A 17,089-nucleotide genomic window follows, 5' to 3' on the forward strand; every position below is an offset into this window, starting at 1 on the left:
TGAGCCACCTGTGCTGAAGTAGGGATATCCTGAAATCCTGACCTGTTTGGGGGGTGGGGGTTGAGGACTAGAATTGAGAACCCCAGTTATCAGGTATATAAGATTTGTACTGGTCATTCTACTTTTTGGATAAGGTTACTTATCCTCTCTCTGGCGCTGTTTGACCCCATCACAGTTTCTTCTCACCTTCTTCCCACGATGCAGCAATTCCAGGTCCGCCCTCCCATTGTAGGTGGTCTCCGTTGTACATGTCAAGGTCAGTGGGTCCCCCACGAGCAGCTCTTTGGGATATGCGGTCACAGTAATGTCCCGCACCTGCAGCACTGCAATAATAAGAAAGGGAATGAAGAAGAATGCAAATCCGGGCGGGGAAATGAACCAATCAATGTGCTCAACTCCGGTCCTCAACGACCACACACAGGTCGGGTTTTCAGGATATCCCTGCTTCAGCACAGGTGGCTCAGTCAGTGGCTCAGTCTTTGACTGTGCTGAAGCAGGGATATCCCGAAAACCTGACCTTTTGGTGGTCTTTGGGGACTGGAGTTGGCCGCTCCTGCCCTAGATTCGGTCTTGACGCACGCATGGAACTTTCAAAGATGGAGAACTGGGACTGGCTCAGTTTGTTTCCCTGAATACAATGTATCCACCTTCCTATTCACATGTCAAACCCGCTCGGAGACTGATCCCTTAATGACACACACACTTTCTTTTTTTAATTTCCCTTTTAACGGATCATTTTGATTTATAATTAAATCACAACGACTCATTTCCAGGAATCCCGTGTGTGGGGCACCCTCTTATCACAGAACGGTCACCCCAAAACCTCAGAGGGGTTTGCAGAGCGCCGACAACAAAACTGTTCACTTTATACTACTTTTCTCGTACCCAAAAGGTGACAAAGCATTGATCTTCTGTCTATAGAAAAACCTTTTACTCGTTTTCCGGTAGGACAAAAGTGTCTGATGTCTCCCCGGTTTTATATCAGAAATCTCATTCTTTCCGAATAAAGATTTAATTTAGGAATTCAGTGTACAATTCTGCACTGCCTCTACAAATCAGTTTGTGACAGGAAACAGCCGTGACAACTGGACAAAGCAAACGAGGGGGAAAAATGGAGATTTATTGAACAAACTATAATAGATGTTTTCTTTCTACCACTGCCTGTGTACATAGCGCTGTGCATAGAATTTTACCAGGTACAGCTATGTAAATAATAACTTTATTTCATACAGCGCTTTTCTCCCAGTGGGACTCAAAGCGCGTCACAATTACAGTATAGTGCGCGGGACATAGGACTTTTACAGGCACAATCTCTGAGGCACAGGGAGAAAAAGTGACTTGCCCAAGGTCACAAGGAGCTGACACCGGGAATTGAACCAGACTCCCCCGCTTCATACTCAGTGTCATTGTTATCAGAATGAGTGCCTTTACTCGCCGGGCCTTTACTCGCCGGGCCTTTACTCGCCGGGCCTTTACTCGCCGAGCCTTTACTCGCCGAGCCTTTACTCGCCGGGCCTTTACTCGCCGAGCCTTTACTCGCCGGGCCTTTACTCGCCGGGCCTTTACTCGCCGGGCCTTTACTCGCCGAGCCTTTACTCGCCGAGCCTTTACTCGCCGGGCCTTTACTCGCCGAGCCTTTACTCGCCGGGCCTTTACTCCCTGAGCCTTTACTCGCCGGGCCTTTACTCGCCGAGCCTTTACTCCCTGAGCCTGTACTCGCCGGGCCTTTACTCGCCGAGCCTTTACTCGGCGGGCCTTTACTCGCCGGGCCTTTACTCGCCGGGCCTTTACTCGCCTGGCCTTTACTCCCTGAGCCTGTACTCGCCGGGCCTTTACTCGCCGAGCCTTTACTCGCCGGGCCTTTACTCCCTGAGCCTTTACTCGCCGAGCCTTTACTCGCCGGGCCTTTACTCGCCGGGCCTTTACTCGCCGAGCCTTTACTCGCCGGGCCTTTACTCGCCGAGCCTTTACTCCCTGAGCCTGTACTCGCCGGGCCTTTACTCGCCGAGCCTTTACTCGCCGGGCCTTTAGTCGCCGGGCCTTTAGTCGCCGGGCCTTTAGTCGCCGGGCCTTTACTCGCCGGGCCTTTACTCGCCGGGCCTTTACTCGCCGAGCCTTTACTCGCCGGGCCTTTACTCGCCGGGCCTTTACTCGCCGGGCCTTTACTCGCCGGGCCTTTACTCGCAGGGCCTTTACTCACTAAGCTGCTCCTTCTCCTTCGGTAGGGAGGTTATTAACCCATTTTGATGCCTGTGGCACTGAAATAAAGTGATTTGCGCAGGGTTATAAAAGCAGCGGACATTGGATTTAAACTAGGATCCTTCTCAGGCCGACGCAGACAGGGAGGGGGGAGGGGTGCTTGGCGGCTCAGGGTCGCCCTCCTGACCGATACCGCCAGTTGCGCCAACTGAAAATCCGGCACAATTCCCCTCAATGTCAGCTTGACTGGGCTTTCCTCCGCTCAACAGCCCAATAACACTGCCACAGCAACTCAATTCACACCCATTATTCAGGGCGACTAGGGGTTACAAGCTCAGGACGAGGACTTTATCTCGGACTTTCCCCGCACAGTTTCATAGCTGGTCCTAGAAGCGGCCGGGGCAGGTTAATTGGATAAGCTGCCCTCCGATCGATCGCTAATAAGTGACAAACCGCACGTCCTGCGAATAAAATGTTACGCATTGAAAAGATTGAGAAATGGGAGTCGGTTCTGTCCGATCAATAAAGGTCATTAACTCGTTCCAAATCACCGGCGTCTCAAAGAAAAGAACATTAAAAAAAAAAAAACATTAACATTTTTGTTAACACTTCATCACTATATATATACACTAGCTGAGAGCCCCGGCGTTGCCCGGGATGTTTGTGGTGTGGGTGTGGCATTTGGGTGGGGAGTGGTCCACGCGGCCCATGTGCGGTGGTAGTGCTGCTGTGGCTGTACTGATGGTGATTGTATCGGTGTGCTGATTTGGGAGGGTTTGGTGCTGATGTGGGGGTGCGGATGTGGGTGTGCCGATGGGGGAGGTGCAAAGGTGCCGATGTGTGAGTGCTGATGGTGTTGATGGGGGCTGAGAATGGCGGGGAGCCGAGAATGCCAGTGTGCTGGGGGGGCATGGGATAGCGGTGTGCTGATGTGGTGGTGCTGGGGATAGTGTGTGTGTGTGTATACACGTGTGTGTGTGTGTATACATGTGTGTGTATACACGTGTGTGTGTGTGTATACGTGTGTGTATACACGTGTGTGTGTATACATGTGTGTGTGTATACATTATGTGTATGTATACGTGTGTGTGTATGTCTACATGTGTGTGTGTATGTCTCCATGTGTGTGTGTACGTGTACATGTGTGTGAGTATACGTGTACATGTGTGTGTGTACGTGTCTACGTGTACATGTGTGTGTGTCTACGTGTGTGTATGTGTATACGTGTGTGTGTGTACGTGTGTGTACGTGTGTATACGTGTGTGTGTGTACGTGTGTGTACGTGTGTGTGTGTACGTGTGTGTGTCTACGTGTGTGTGTGTCTACGTGTGCCTGTGTGTATACGTGTGTGAATACGTGTGTGTACACGTGTGTGTTTGTACGTGTGTCTACATGTGTGTGTGTCTACATGTGTGTGTGTGTCTACGTGTGTCTACGTGTGTGTGTGTATGCGTGTGCCTACATGTGTGTGTGTGTGTGCCTACATGTGTGTGTGTGTGTGCCTACATGTGTGTGTGTGTGTGCCTACATGTGTGTGCCTACATGTGTGTGTGTGTGTGTGTGTGCCTACATGTGTGTGTGTGTGTGTGTGTGTGTGTGTGTGTGTGTGTGTGTGTGTGTGTGTGTGTGTGTGTGTGTGTGTGTGTGTGCCTACATGTGTGTGTGTGTGTGTGTGTGTGTGCCTACATGTGTGTGTGTGTGCCTACATATGTGTGTGTGTGTGTGTGTGCCTACATGTGTGTGTGTGTGCCTACATATGTGTGTGTGTGTGTGCCTACGTGTGTGTGTGTGTGTGTGTGTGTGTGTGTGTGTGTGTGTGTGTGTGTGTGTGTGTGTGTGTGTGTAGCTGAGAGACCCGGCGTTGCCCGTTAGTTAAATTTCCCGCTAGGAGGTGGGGGAGGGCGGACGGAGAGCGGACGGGAGGGCGGACGGGAGGGCGGACGGAGAGCGGACGGAGAGCGGACGAGAGGGCGGACGGAGAGCGGACGGGAGGGCGGACGGGAGGGCGGACGGAGAGCGGGCGGGAGGGCGGACGGAGAGCGGGCGGGAGGGCGGACGGAGAGCGGGCGGGAGGGCGGACGGAGAGCGGGCGGGAGGGCGGACGGAGAGCGGACGGGAGGGCGGACGGAGAGCGGACGGGAGGGCGGATGGAGAGCGGACTGGAGAGCGGACGGGAGGGCGGACGGACAGCGGACGGAGAGCGGACGGGAGGAGGAGGAGGGGTGAGAGCGGACGGGAGGAGGAGGAGGGGGGGAGAGCGGACGGGAGGAGGAGGAGGGGGGGAGAGCGGACGGGAGGAGGAGGAGGGGGGGGAGAGCGGACGGGAGGAGGAGGAGGGGGGGGAGAGCGGACGGGAGGAGGAGGAGGGGGGGAGAGCGGACGGGAGGAGGAGGAGGGGGGGGAGAGCGGACGGGAGGAGGAGGAGGGGGGGGAGAGCGGACGGGAGGAGGAGGAGGGGGGGGAGAGCGGACGGGAGGAGGAGGGGGGGGAGAGAGCGGACGGGAGGAGGAGGGGGGGGGAGAGAGGGGACGGGAGGAGGAGGGGGGGAGAGAGGGGACGGGAGGAGGAGGGGGGGAGAGAGGGGACGGGAGGAGGAGGGGGGGGGAGAGAGCGGACGGGAGGAGGAGGGGGGGGAGAGCAGAGGGGGGGGAGAGAGCGGACGGGAGGAGGAGGGGGGGGGGAGAGCGGACGGGAGGAGGAGGGGGGGGAGAGAGCGGACGGGAGGAGGAGGGGGGGGGAGAGAGCGGACGGGAGGAGGAGGGGGGGGAGAGAGCGGACGGGAGGAGGAGGGGGGGGAGAGAGCGGACGGGAGGAGGAGGGGGGGGAGAGCGGACGGGAGGAGGAGGGGGGGGGGAGAGCGGACGGGAGGAGGAGGGGGGGGAGAGAGCGGACGGGAGGAGGAGGGGGGGGGGAGAGCGGACGGGAGGAGGAGGGGGGGGGAGAGCGGACGGGAGGAGGAGGGGGGGGGAGAGCGGACAGGAGGAGGAGGGGGGGGAGAGCGGACGGGAGAGGGGGGGAGAGCGGACGGGAGAGGGGGGGGAGAGCGGACGGGAGGAGGGGGGGGGAGAGCGGACGGGAGGAGGGGGGGTTAGAGCGGACGGGAGGAGGGGGGGGAGAGCGGACGGGAGGAGGGGGGGGGTTGAGCGGACGGGAGGGGGGGGAGAGTGCGGACGGGAGGAGGAGGGGGGTGGAGGGGGGGGGGAGAGTGGACAGGAGGGGGGGTGGGTTGGTTAAAATTTCCGGGTCTCTCCTCTCCACTCCCCCTGTATGTTTCTCCGCTCCCCCCCTCTCTCTCCCCTCCTGCTCCCCCCCATGTGACACAGACACACACACACAGTGACACACACAGTGAGAGACACACACACAGTGTCACACACACACAGTGAGAGACACACACAGTGAGAGACACACACACAGTGTCACACACACACACACACAGTGAGAGACACAGACAGTGTCACACACACACACACAGTGAGACACACACACAGTGAGAGACACACACACAGTGTCACACACACACACAGTGAGACACACACACACACACACACAGTGAGACACACACACACACAGTGACACACACACACACACAGTGACACACACACACAGTGACACACACACAGTGACACACACACAGTGACACACACACAGTGACACACACACAGTGACACACACACACACACATCACCTCTCCTTCGGGGCGCCGCCATCTTAGGTGCCGCGTGTCCCCCCGCCGGGGAGGGAGGTGAGTGCGGGAGGGAGTAGAGCGGGAGGGAGGTGAGTGCGGGAGGGAGTGGAGCGGCTTCCGGGCGCCTCTTAGGTGCCGCGTGTGCCAACCCCCGCCAGGGAGTTAGTGGAGCGGGAGGGAATGGAGTGGGAGGTGAGTGGAGCGGGAGGTGAGTGGAACGGCTTCCGTGCGCCTCTTAGGTGGGCGCGTGTCCCCCCGCCGGGGAGGGACTGGGAGGGAATGGAGTGGGAGGTGAGTGGAGCGGGAGGGAATGGAGTGAGAGGGAGGTGAGTGGAGCGGGAGGGAGTGGAGCGGCTTCCGGGCGCCGCCGGGGAGGGAGTGGAGTGGGAGGGAGGTGAGTGTGATGGGGGGGGGAGAGGACAGAGAGGTGTGTGTGTGTGTTTATTTTTTTTATTTTTTTGGACCTTTGGCCCGTCACTCCGCCTCAGGCCAATGCGAGGTGTGGGGGGCGGGCCAAGGGGGTGGTGTGAGTGTGTGAGGCCAATGAGAGGTGTGCGGGGGCGGGCGGGCGGCCCAAGGGACCAATGAGATTGCCGCTAGGGACACTGGACATCCAGGCAGGCAGGCAGGCATACAGTGCTTTCACTAATATAGTATAAGATATACACACACACACACACACACACACACACACACACACACACACACACACACACACTTTTTGCTGTGGTTCTTATCTCCTTTTATCATTTCAGTTTCTTTATTTTCCTAGGAGGAAAAAAAAATTGCTGGTGTTTCTTGTCCTTGAAATGATGGGAATGACGTAGGCGCGGTCACGCGCTGGTGTAATGAAGTTCCTTTGGCGCAAAACTTATGCGAAAGAAAATGTATCAAATACATCGGATTGATGTTGTGGGTTTGGTTAAATTCATTCATTGAATTTCTCTTGTATTTGCCCAGACCGTTCTCTTAAACATTCATCCTATGAGGTTCCCAAAGCTCTGTATACGATCATTTAATCGATCAGCCACCCGAATGTTGGTCCCTAAAAGGGATCTCAATCTACAATAAATCTGCATTTCTCCAGGACCAATACAGCTACTAGAACAGGAGTGGCCAACTCCAGTCCTCAAGGGCCACCAACAGGTCAGGTTTTCAGGATATCCCTGCTTCAGCACAGGTGGCTCAATCAGTGGCTCAGTCTTTGAACTGTGCTGAAGCAGGGATATCCTGAAAACCTGACCTGTTGGTGGCCCCTCAGGACTGGAATTCAGAACCCCCTGCCCTAGAACTTTAAACTGTATTCCCCCTCAAAATGATTATTGCTTTATTTAAAACAGCCGTTACCTTTGGGGACGTCCCTTACTCCCTCCCTGTGTTTTTTTTTTTTTTTAGCTAAGTGGGAATTAAGGGGTCACTGGGGACCCCCTGATACTAACCAGTAAAAGTAGCGCAGGCTTTTCCTGGGGTTTAAAATCTTCCGCGTCACACGGACCAATAGGAAGCCAATGCAGATGTATTTCTCAAATGTTTTACCCGGAAGTAATACATTGAGAGTTACCTCGTTTTCGGTATCAGCCACACAACGCGGGAGATTGAAAACACCAGTTTGTTTCTGTCAAAAGGGACGGTACCAGCACTTACAGGTACTGTATGGGTCTCGGGAATCACGGTTCCCACGAGCTGAAATGAAGGAATTGCAACTCCAATCTTCTTGATAAAAAAAAAAAAAAAAGTGTTTCATTGTAATATTTTAAACAATATATTTATAAAAATTTATTTATTTTATATGTTGGTAGAAAGCGAAATAAAAAGTCTCAATTTTAATAGAATATCTACGATATAGGAAGATGTATACAGTATATTCTTTAAAAAAAAAAGTACTTCAATATTAATAAAATGCTAAATTAAATTGTACTCACAAAAATACATTATGTGGTTTAATGTTGTTTCAGTCCCAGGGATTTTATTATCAGTCTTATATTTAACCCATCATTTCCTCGCTTGTCACTCATCTTATCGGGAGCCCAGACAGGGAAACGAAATAAAACAGTGACCAGCCCGCACGCTGCTTTATTTCAGAAGTGCCTTCTCCATCCTGAATAATACTACGGGAAAGGCTCATACATGGGGTGTAGTCAAGACTATAATTACAATGACATCTGTTCACCATGTGATCCCGGAATCTATACGATGTAAGAATGTAAGCGATTTAAAAATCAGATTCCCTGACATCTTGTATAATAAGGACTTTATGTCATATAGCGATTTTTTACCAATTTTTCTCCACAATTACAGTGTAGAAATAGATAGTACACAGCACATAAGAAATTTTACAGGCACCATCCATGCCCAGATGAGTTTACAATCTATGAGGCACAGGGAGATAAAGTGACTCGCGCAAGGAGCCGACACCGGGAATTGAACCAGGTTCTCGTGACAAACTCAGTGTCGTTGTTTACCGAGTTCGTGTCTTTACTCAGTGAGCCGCTCCTTCTAGATTTGGTCACCTGTGTGATCCAAGAATCAGGTGGGTGAATAATCTAGTAATCTCTAGGATCTAGTAATCTCAGTGATTACTAGATCCGATGGATTTTTTTTAGTAATCTGTTGTGTCTAGTAATCTAAATGTAATAATGCATTGCATTTATGTAACTGGGTGATTTGTTCTATTTTGTGGCCTGGGGCATGAAGTTAAATTATTCATCTTGTAATGTCAACGGATCCCTATGGACCGAAACGTTGGCACCCAGCAGCACCCCAATACATGAACACCCCTGTGCTACCCTTATGAACGTCGCACTGTTTCATGGTGTGCTGACTTGATGTGTCTGGTTATTGAGTTGCACTTTTTACCTTGAACGCCCCATTTTTTTTGTTTTTATTTGAGGTTTCATTGTTTCCACATCTAGCAATGTATCAGATCTAATAATCAAGGGTGTCTTTGTAATATACCGAGAGTAGTAATCTTTTGTATCTAGCCATCTGGGTTTCATAGTAATCTTTTGGATCTAGTAATCTGCGTGATGGCATGTATAATTTTATTTATATATAGTGCCAACAATGTACGCAGTGCTTGACAAAATTACAATACAAGGTAAATCAATTATGAACAATAGTCTGTTGGATGTATCAACACAGCAAAAGCAGTAATCTGTTGGATTGAGTGTGATGGTTTAGGTTTTAACGCTTACCCAACTTCTGTGGCAAGTAAAGAGAGTAGAAGGTTTTCCCATCCACCTCTGTAACACACTCCAACATTTGCTGAAGAGAGTAGGACGGGGATGGTATGATGAACCCCCTCTTGGGGTCCCACTCCATTCCTGCAGCATTCACCAGGGATTGCTTGTATGGTTTGTTCTGTTGAGAAGGGAGAGAAGGTACAGGCAGGTCACTACCATGCACAGCATCAAATCCATACCACCAGGAGCTATATCCGGCCAAAGACCAGCATGAAAGCACTGAATGGAAAGGGTTAAGGGAAGTGACATCACATACAGTAACACAGTATTATCTTGGATAACATCAGATTTACCATTGGTAATTGGCACCAGAGAGTACCTGAATTGGCACCCTTAATCATCACCCACCTCCTATTCCTCCTAAAACAGGGGGGGCTGGTTAGCAGGACAGTAAGTACAGGGACGGTGACCTCACATGACCTTGAGTGTTTGTTTTTAGTCCTTGGATGTTTTTTTGGCTGCTGACCACTAAACTTGCCCCCAACAGTAAGAGCCCCCTAGAGACATGTCAGTGCATCCCACACAATAACTGTGACAGAGACGTGTTTTATCCTTCAGCAGAGACCTACAACGGACAGAGGAATTTCCATGTTGGAAGTGTAAGAGATTATTGAATACATGCAGTCTGTGGAAGGTGGTCCCGTGGACGGACGTGTGCTATAGCGGTTAAGGGGATAGTCTTCAGTACACAACATAATGGGGTTCAATGTTTCCTAGCTGCAAATTGAGACAGAAATGGGGCAAATAACCTGCACCTTATTTATTACAGCAAAAAAATGCCATTCTGTCCTTCGGGAGTTCTTTGATAAATATGGTCCAATTCTTTGCCAAAAAGACTTGCATGTATAATCCCCCCCACGGGTCTAATGCCAACCCAAGACACGAACCATTATCTTTCCTACCTATAACTGGAAATGTTTAATAAGTCAGTGTCTGCCCCTTCCGTAGGCTGCCATGCAGATCAAAAATAAAGCAGAAATCAGGTTCCACCCCAGACATGGCTGCATACAGGCTTACACAGTATAATTGGGGACATTACGTCACTTTGGAAATTGAATTGATATTATTATTACTATGAATTTAATTTCCCTAATTAGCTGCATCTTGCCCATGATGTAATTGCCCTTTGTTCAATTAAACTCAAACCAGGTGAGGGAGAAATTCTATCCCCACACTCGCAGTGCAATGGCTCAGTGACACTTCAATACTCTTACCATCCCCAGACCATTCCACGGTTACTCCCTTGTATTTCTGCCACTCACCTTCCACAAGTGGAGGGCACAGGGGGGAACCTTGCAGCGTTGCTGCAGGTAATCTTAATGCATGTCTAAAGCAAAACCAGAAGGTTCCTCCCAGAGGAGCTGTCACTCATCACGTGAGGTCAGGAGAGCAGCTTTAACCCATCCAATGCTGGGCCAAAGTGTATAAACATAGTGTCATTTCAGCCACCGCAGCCTGCGTCCTATCATACTATGTGCAGTGTCTCCCCATCGCTGGTGGGTTTGGCTCAGAGATGTCCTGTTAATGCTGCATTTTGTGTTTGCGACCTTCCCACACTGCTGACAAATGTTCATGCATCAGTATAAATGAAGGGTGAGTATGACTCACAGCTATCCACTACTTCTCTCTACTCAGGGAATGAAGGCCTTCCCTGGTTTGTGATATAACCTCTCCACCAAGAGGCTCACTCAATAAAACTAGCAGTACTGTTCCCGATTAAAACATTTTTTTTATTAACATTTAGACATTATTTTAGCAATATTTATGCTATAAAACCGGAAGGGCGAGACTTTCTCAAATAAATCTTATATTCTTTATAAAGAAAGCGCAGCGGGGTGTGTAAATGAAAAGGTTACGGGTACTCCACACCCCCTCATACCATCAGAGTTTGAGCACTGCTTCTCCCCAAATGACCCTGGGGTTAGAAAGTAGTAGTACTGCGACCCATCCTCCTTCTTTACGTTAATAAATACACACTTGATTCGATGCATAAAACGAAAGCGCGCGGCGCTAACTTTTTTCTAGTAAGATATTTAGAAAGTAAAAATAACAATCCCGTTTCCTCGGTTCTGCAGGTAATGTTTGGCAATTTTAATTTTGGAATCGGATGTTCTAAATTTACCCGTCTCTGCCGACTCCCCTCCCGGGCTTCCTCTATACACAGGAAGCCGGCAGAGTGTCTCCTTCCCGGGCAGAAAACATCTCCGTGACAGAGAGTTGTACCGGAGATTTGTAAGAGGGTGAGGGGGACAGGTAAGTGATGTGTATGAGATGCCAGGCAGCAGGGTGGGAGAATGGGCCAGGGGGGTAGTACAAGGGGCAGCGCTGCCATTTCTAGTCTTATCAGTATGGTAGCGAGAGTTTAATGTCCTGGACCAGGGGTGGGCAACGCCAGTCCTCAAGGGCCACCAACAGGTCAGGTTTTCAGGATATCCCTGCTTCAGCACAGGCGGCTCAATATGTGGCTCAGTCTTCAACTACGTACCTTGGGGTGTATGTATAAAACCCTAAAAACGGGCACAACACATTTTGTTGTCATGTGCCGTGTCTCTGTAATAATATGGTTTGTGCCGTGTCATGTCTGTGACGAGATAAAGGATTGATGAAGCGCGCGGGAGGAGTTGGGGTTCGGGAGGAGTTGGGGTTCGGGAGGAGTTGGGGTTCGGGAGGAGTTGGGGTTCGGGAGGAGTTGGGGTTCGGGAGGAGTTGAGATTCGGGAGGAGTTGGGGTTCGGGAGGAGTTGAGATTCGGGAGGAGTTGGGGTTCGGGAGGAGTTGGGGTTCGGGAGGAGTTGAGATTCGGGAGGAGTTGGGGTGCAGATCTATGTATTCAGAAATGTGCTCTGTGTGTTGCTTTTGTTGAAGGATTTTTATGTTGATTTACTCCACGTAAAGGTTACCCAAGTCATGTCTTTTGGCACAGAATATTAGTGCAGCAAATTCGAAAACAGCTGAGCAAATGAGTACCTCAGTATTAGGTACTGATACCTTTTTTATTTGGACTAACAATTAATATTTTAAGACAAGCTAGCAGTAGAAATACTCTTATTAAATGTCAGATTTTAGATGCAACTATTTAAATGCATACCCACTGCTATAATATATAATTGTTTGCGCTGTATAAATAGAAAAACTACATACTGTCCAAACAAACCCTTTGATGCGGTTTTATTTCTTTGCATGAGAATTGCAGGCAGGAGACCGCTGGCGAATTGCGCAGAATGATGAAGTTATTTCCTAGCAGACTAATGAAAACTCCAGGAGAGAGATATTTACCAAAGCCTTCTCGCAGCAAAACTGGTACAAACAGAACAGATAACTACAATCCATTTTATGCACCAATTTGGCAGACATGAGACTTCACTAAATAGGCTTTAAAACTGCTCCTCTCTATTATTTTATCATTTGCATGCAATGAACCACGGTCAGAAGGACGAGGTTTAAGAAAGGAGACCGCGGGGGGTCCCTGGGTATCACTTTTCTTCTACACAACGCTTACGTTATCTTTTCTTACTTCAAAACGAAACCTCCTGATCTTAATAAACATTCAGGTCTGTTTCAGTTTGCGGGTTTGCCTGCGCTGGAACTATTGGGCCATATTCCACCTCAAGCGCCAGGAATTACCTGGCTTCAATTTTCTTCTATCCCTCGTCTCCGCCACAAAGGAACCTCAAAGAGAAGGGCTGAAACTTTCCAGATGCAGTGTAATCTAGGCCCCAACTGATGGAATGGCAGTGACATGGTTAATGGGTTACAGCTACTGTAGGTTCCCTTTTCAAACACAATCACACAAATATATGTATGTGTCATTATTTTTGGAAGTTAGTCCTGTTATGTTTGTAAACATTTTAAACCTCATGTTTAGGATGCATTATACTGCACTTCTGCCATTTGTCCTCTGATCTCTTCACTAATTGGTCATTTGACCATTGGAAGGGCCATGAATAGATTATTTTAGTGGACTAAACATGGACAAATCATTCCAGCATTTCCACTTTAAAAAAAAAGAATACAAAATGTTTAATTCATTTTTTAAAAAAAAGGTGTCATCCTATAACGGTGCATTGCACACCCCTCTGGCATCAAATGTACCTGTCCAGTAACTCCAGGTCAGCAGTGTGCTAATGTCCCAGTCCTGGTTTTGTATTCCCAGCTGCTAGCCCTTCAGCCACTGGGGTATCAGAGCAGGAGTGGCCAACTCCGTCCTCCAGGGCTACCAACAGTTCAGGTTTTAAGGATATCCCTGATTCAGCACAAGTGGCAATCAGTGGCTTAGTCATAATCACTGAGCCACTGATTGAGCACCTGTGCTGAAGCAGGGATATCCCTAATACCTGGCTTCTTGGTGGCCCTTGAGGACGGAGTTGGCCACCCCGCCGTAGAGTAATGTCTGAATAAAGACAGGCTTGGAGTCGGCGGGCAGGTTTGGGTTAATGTGCCCCGGCCATGCCACGTGACTGCCCACGCCAGCTGTACTTTCAGTGCGAGATCTCCTCAGGCTGAATGAACCTCTCTTTTCTAATCAGCAAAGTGCAGAGCTCAGAATGCATCGATTTCTCACACTCAGAAGGAAAATGTTTTATGGGGAGGTGTCTGCTCTTTCATCCTTCACTCTTCATCTCTCAGATTCCCAGAGGTTTTCTTGGCAGCTTTCAAATGTCTGAGAGATTCTGTTCTGATCGATCGCGATCCTGCATTTGAAGCTGCCAAAGTTAAAAAGATGGGGTCTTTGCTGAAAACGAGACATTCTAGATAATAAAAATAATAATAATAATAATAATAATAGCATGTTCTTGTATAGCGCTGCTAGTTTTACATAGCGCTTTACAGAGACATTTTGCAGACACAGTCCCTGCCCCATGGAGCTTGCAATCTATGTTTTTGGTGCCTGAGGCACAGGGAGATAAAGTGACTTGCCCAAGGTCACAAGGATCTGACACCGGGAATTGAACCAGGTTCCCCTGCTTCTGACACTCAATGCCAGTCAGTCTAAATGCTTAAAAGGAGCTTCAGAATAAAAGATAATTAATTACAAGGACAGTCGCTTACAGTAACCAGTTTAAACTAATTGTTGCCCCTAATGATAACAGAATATCTTGTGATGCTTCCAGAGATTTCGATCTCTGTGGGATTTTGGCGTTCTGGGCCAGAAAAGTAAACTTCAAAAAAAAGTACTTATTTTTATCAATAAGATTCCACTGAAGTCTGAGGTGCAAATGTTAAAAATCAGCGAGATTGGTTTCCAAATGATTGCTTCTAATTAAAAAAAAAAAAAAAATCATAATTAAGCTTCCAGGCCTATAGAGATTAAATGCAATTTAAATTCTGACACAATGTTAAGGAACATGTTAAATTGAATTTATTGCAACTATGTTGCCAAGTGTGACCTAATGTCATTTGTTCAGATTTATAAAAATAAGCGCAAGCGACTTCCTAAATTAGTAAAGAAATTCCACGTATGACTGAAAATTTATTTACGATGCAATACAAACGTGTTTACTCCGAGTGAAATGCGGCTCGGTCCGGAACGTTCCGTTACGTCTCTAAATAGGATTCCGGAACAAAAATGGAGCGGAAATTATCTCGGGATATAGATGAGAAAATACAAATAGTGCAAAAGGGTTTTGCACCAGGATCTCTTTTTTTAATGTCTTGAGGTGCACCTGGAAAACCAAACAGTATGTACAGCGTCCGCCGCCTGGAAACCTTCCCCGGGCGTCAGGGTTTTGGCTACATTTTAACTTTCTTCTGTTTACATTTTGCAACATATTGCGCTATTTGCTTTTTCTTGTTTCTTTTCTTTTATGTTGCGAGAGAATTTGCGCTCCGTTTTCATATTTAGAGGCACATTTAAAATAACCGTCCCGTAATAATATAGAAAGAGTCCGTGTCGCTGTGCGCACCAATGAGTTCAGAATTCCTATTGATTACAGTCCCAAACCACACGTTCGGTTCGTGCTAATGATGGCGTCTCTCCTGCCCATTCCTCGTGCCCTTTAGCCCATGAGAGCCTTTCTGCCGCTGGTAAAGAAGTGTGGGTCGCCGTGCTGGTCCTGTCTTCCATGCAGTAACAGGGGAGGGGGAGGGGAAAGGGACCAACAAGTAGTTATGTTACAAGCTTTCCGACCTCTCAGGGGGTACCCCTATCCTTAGAGGGCCGGCTTCCAATGTGGTGGGGCTTGGTGCCAGGGGAGAACGTGGGGCTTCTTACCTTATCTCTGGCATCTCCTCATCTTTGCGACATTGCGTTGTCATGGCAACGTGTCGCCGTTTGACGCCACGTTGTCATGGTGACACACCGTCGCTGTCACAAGGAGCAGGAGGAGAGACAGTTACAGAGGCCATCAAATAATAATTACAAATATACTGTGGTAATCTACTGAGACATCTCATATATCTCAAAACATAATATATAAACACAAAAATAGATACATAACCTGGCGCATAAGTGTGTGAAAAAGTCCCAAATGTTTTTGTGAAAAAATGATAGTTCCAAATTTACAACCTTGAGTGGTCGATGAGAAACGAACTCAGAAGCCTAAGAAGCAGTGTCCCAGACATCCCGGCTGCCAGTCAAACTGAAGACGGTGACGTCACCCAATTTGCGCCGGATACACGCGAGGTACACGCAGTACCGGAACGGACTTTCAGTGACTGAGGCGGCTGTGTTGTGTGTGCTGGGCCGAGCACTTCTGTATTGATTTTATACTCACCTTCTCTTGTGAGTATTTTTATTTGTGTTTTTAGGAAGGCGTCATTAAAGTTTTTACTGTGCTGCGCAATCTTCTGTCCTTTTTCTGTTCCCTAACGGAGAAAAAGGTGCAGGATTCCTTAAAGACAGGATTCGAAGAGACAGCTTTTCAGGACCTATGGAGGCCAAGGATACCACGAGGGGTTCGTGCCATAACCGAGGCATCCGGGACCAGGAAGGCTTAAAGAACAGTTTCTCTCCCCTGCATGTGATCTAGCCACTTCTAGTAAGTAGGCATTTTAGATAAACTCAGCTTTTGGAATAACCATTGTCTGTTCAAATATACTGCGCAATGTTTTCTCTCTCTGCTTGATATTTTATATATGCAGGATCAAGTCCATCCTATGAGAAGAACTGTTTGTTGCCCCTATGAACTGTGAACTGAGTTCGTTTCTCATCGACCACTCAAGGTTGTAAATTTGGAACTATCATTTTTTCACAAAAACATTTGGGACTTTTTCACACACTTATGCGCCAGGTTATGTATCTATTTTTGTGTTTATATACAGAGGCTATCAGTTTAAATGCTGCAGGGGACAGTGCGGGGCCTCTGCAAGCGCCAGACGCGGTGCGACTGCACCGAAGGAGCCGCCATTAAGCCGGCCCCGCTTGTAACATTAACTACTTGTTGGTCCAATAAAAGGTATCATATCCCCTCCCCCGCTCCCTGCTGCTGGATAGGAAGGAGCAGCAGGAGCAGCTGTAACACAAAATCTACCTTTCAAACACGAGGATCCTCTGCAGATTTTAAATGCTATATATGTTTAATTTATGACCAAGAAAGAGGTGATACAGAGGTAAGGATCTGCACAGACTTTCTTCATTGATATACAGTAACTTTTTCTAATAGGGAAGGGGTTCACATATCATTTTAAAGCACAAGACCCCTTTGTTTTCTAAAAACCGGAGTGAAATTCTTTGATTTTTGTGCAATGGGAGGAAATTGTACAGTTTCCTGCAATGGTTTGTGCTTCTAAATGGGTGAAAATAGCTCATTGTTGTCCTGAGGATAAGGGAATTCATTCTGCAATATAATGCAAAGACAAAATATCACAACACAATGTCAGCAGGTTACGGCGTCCGCTCCATTGTGAAATTACAAAGATATGTAGTGTAGCCCCGGGGTGGGAAGCTCCAGTCCTCAAGGGCCACCAACAGGTCAGGTTTTCAGGATATCCCTGCTTCAGCTAAGACTGAGCCGCTGATTGAG

General features: G+C 48.5%; 1 protein-coding gene across 1 annotated transcript in view; it reads right to left on the reverse strand.

The window, feature by feature from the left end:
- Window positions 1–17,089, reverse strand: part of LOC142467239 (vascular endothelial growth factor receptor kdr-like) — a 145,984-nt gene that overhangs the window by 90,247 nt on the left and 38,648 nt on the right. Inside the window, 2 exon segments of the mRNA XM_075572670.1 lie at window positions 187–323; window positions 9,082–9,247. Coding sequence (XP_075428785.1) covers window positions 187–323; window positions 9,082–9,247 — 303 coding nt within the window.

The sequence above is a fragment of the Ascaphus truei genome, chromosome 16, assembly GCF_040206685.1.
Source record: "Ascaphus truei isolate aAscTru1 chromosome 16, aAscTru1.hap1, whole genome shotgun sequence".
NCBI classification, from domain to species: Eukaryota; Metazoa; Chordata; class Amphibia; order Anura; family Ascaphidae; genus Ascaphus; species Ascaphus truei.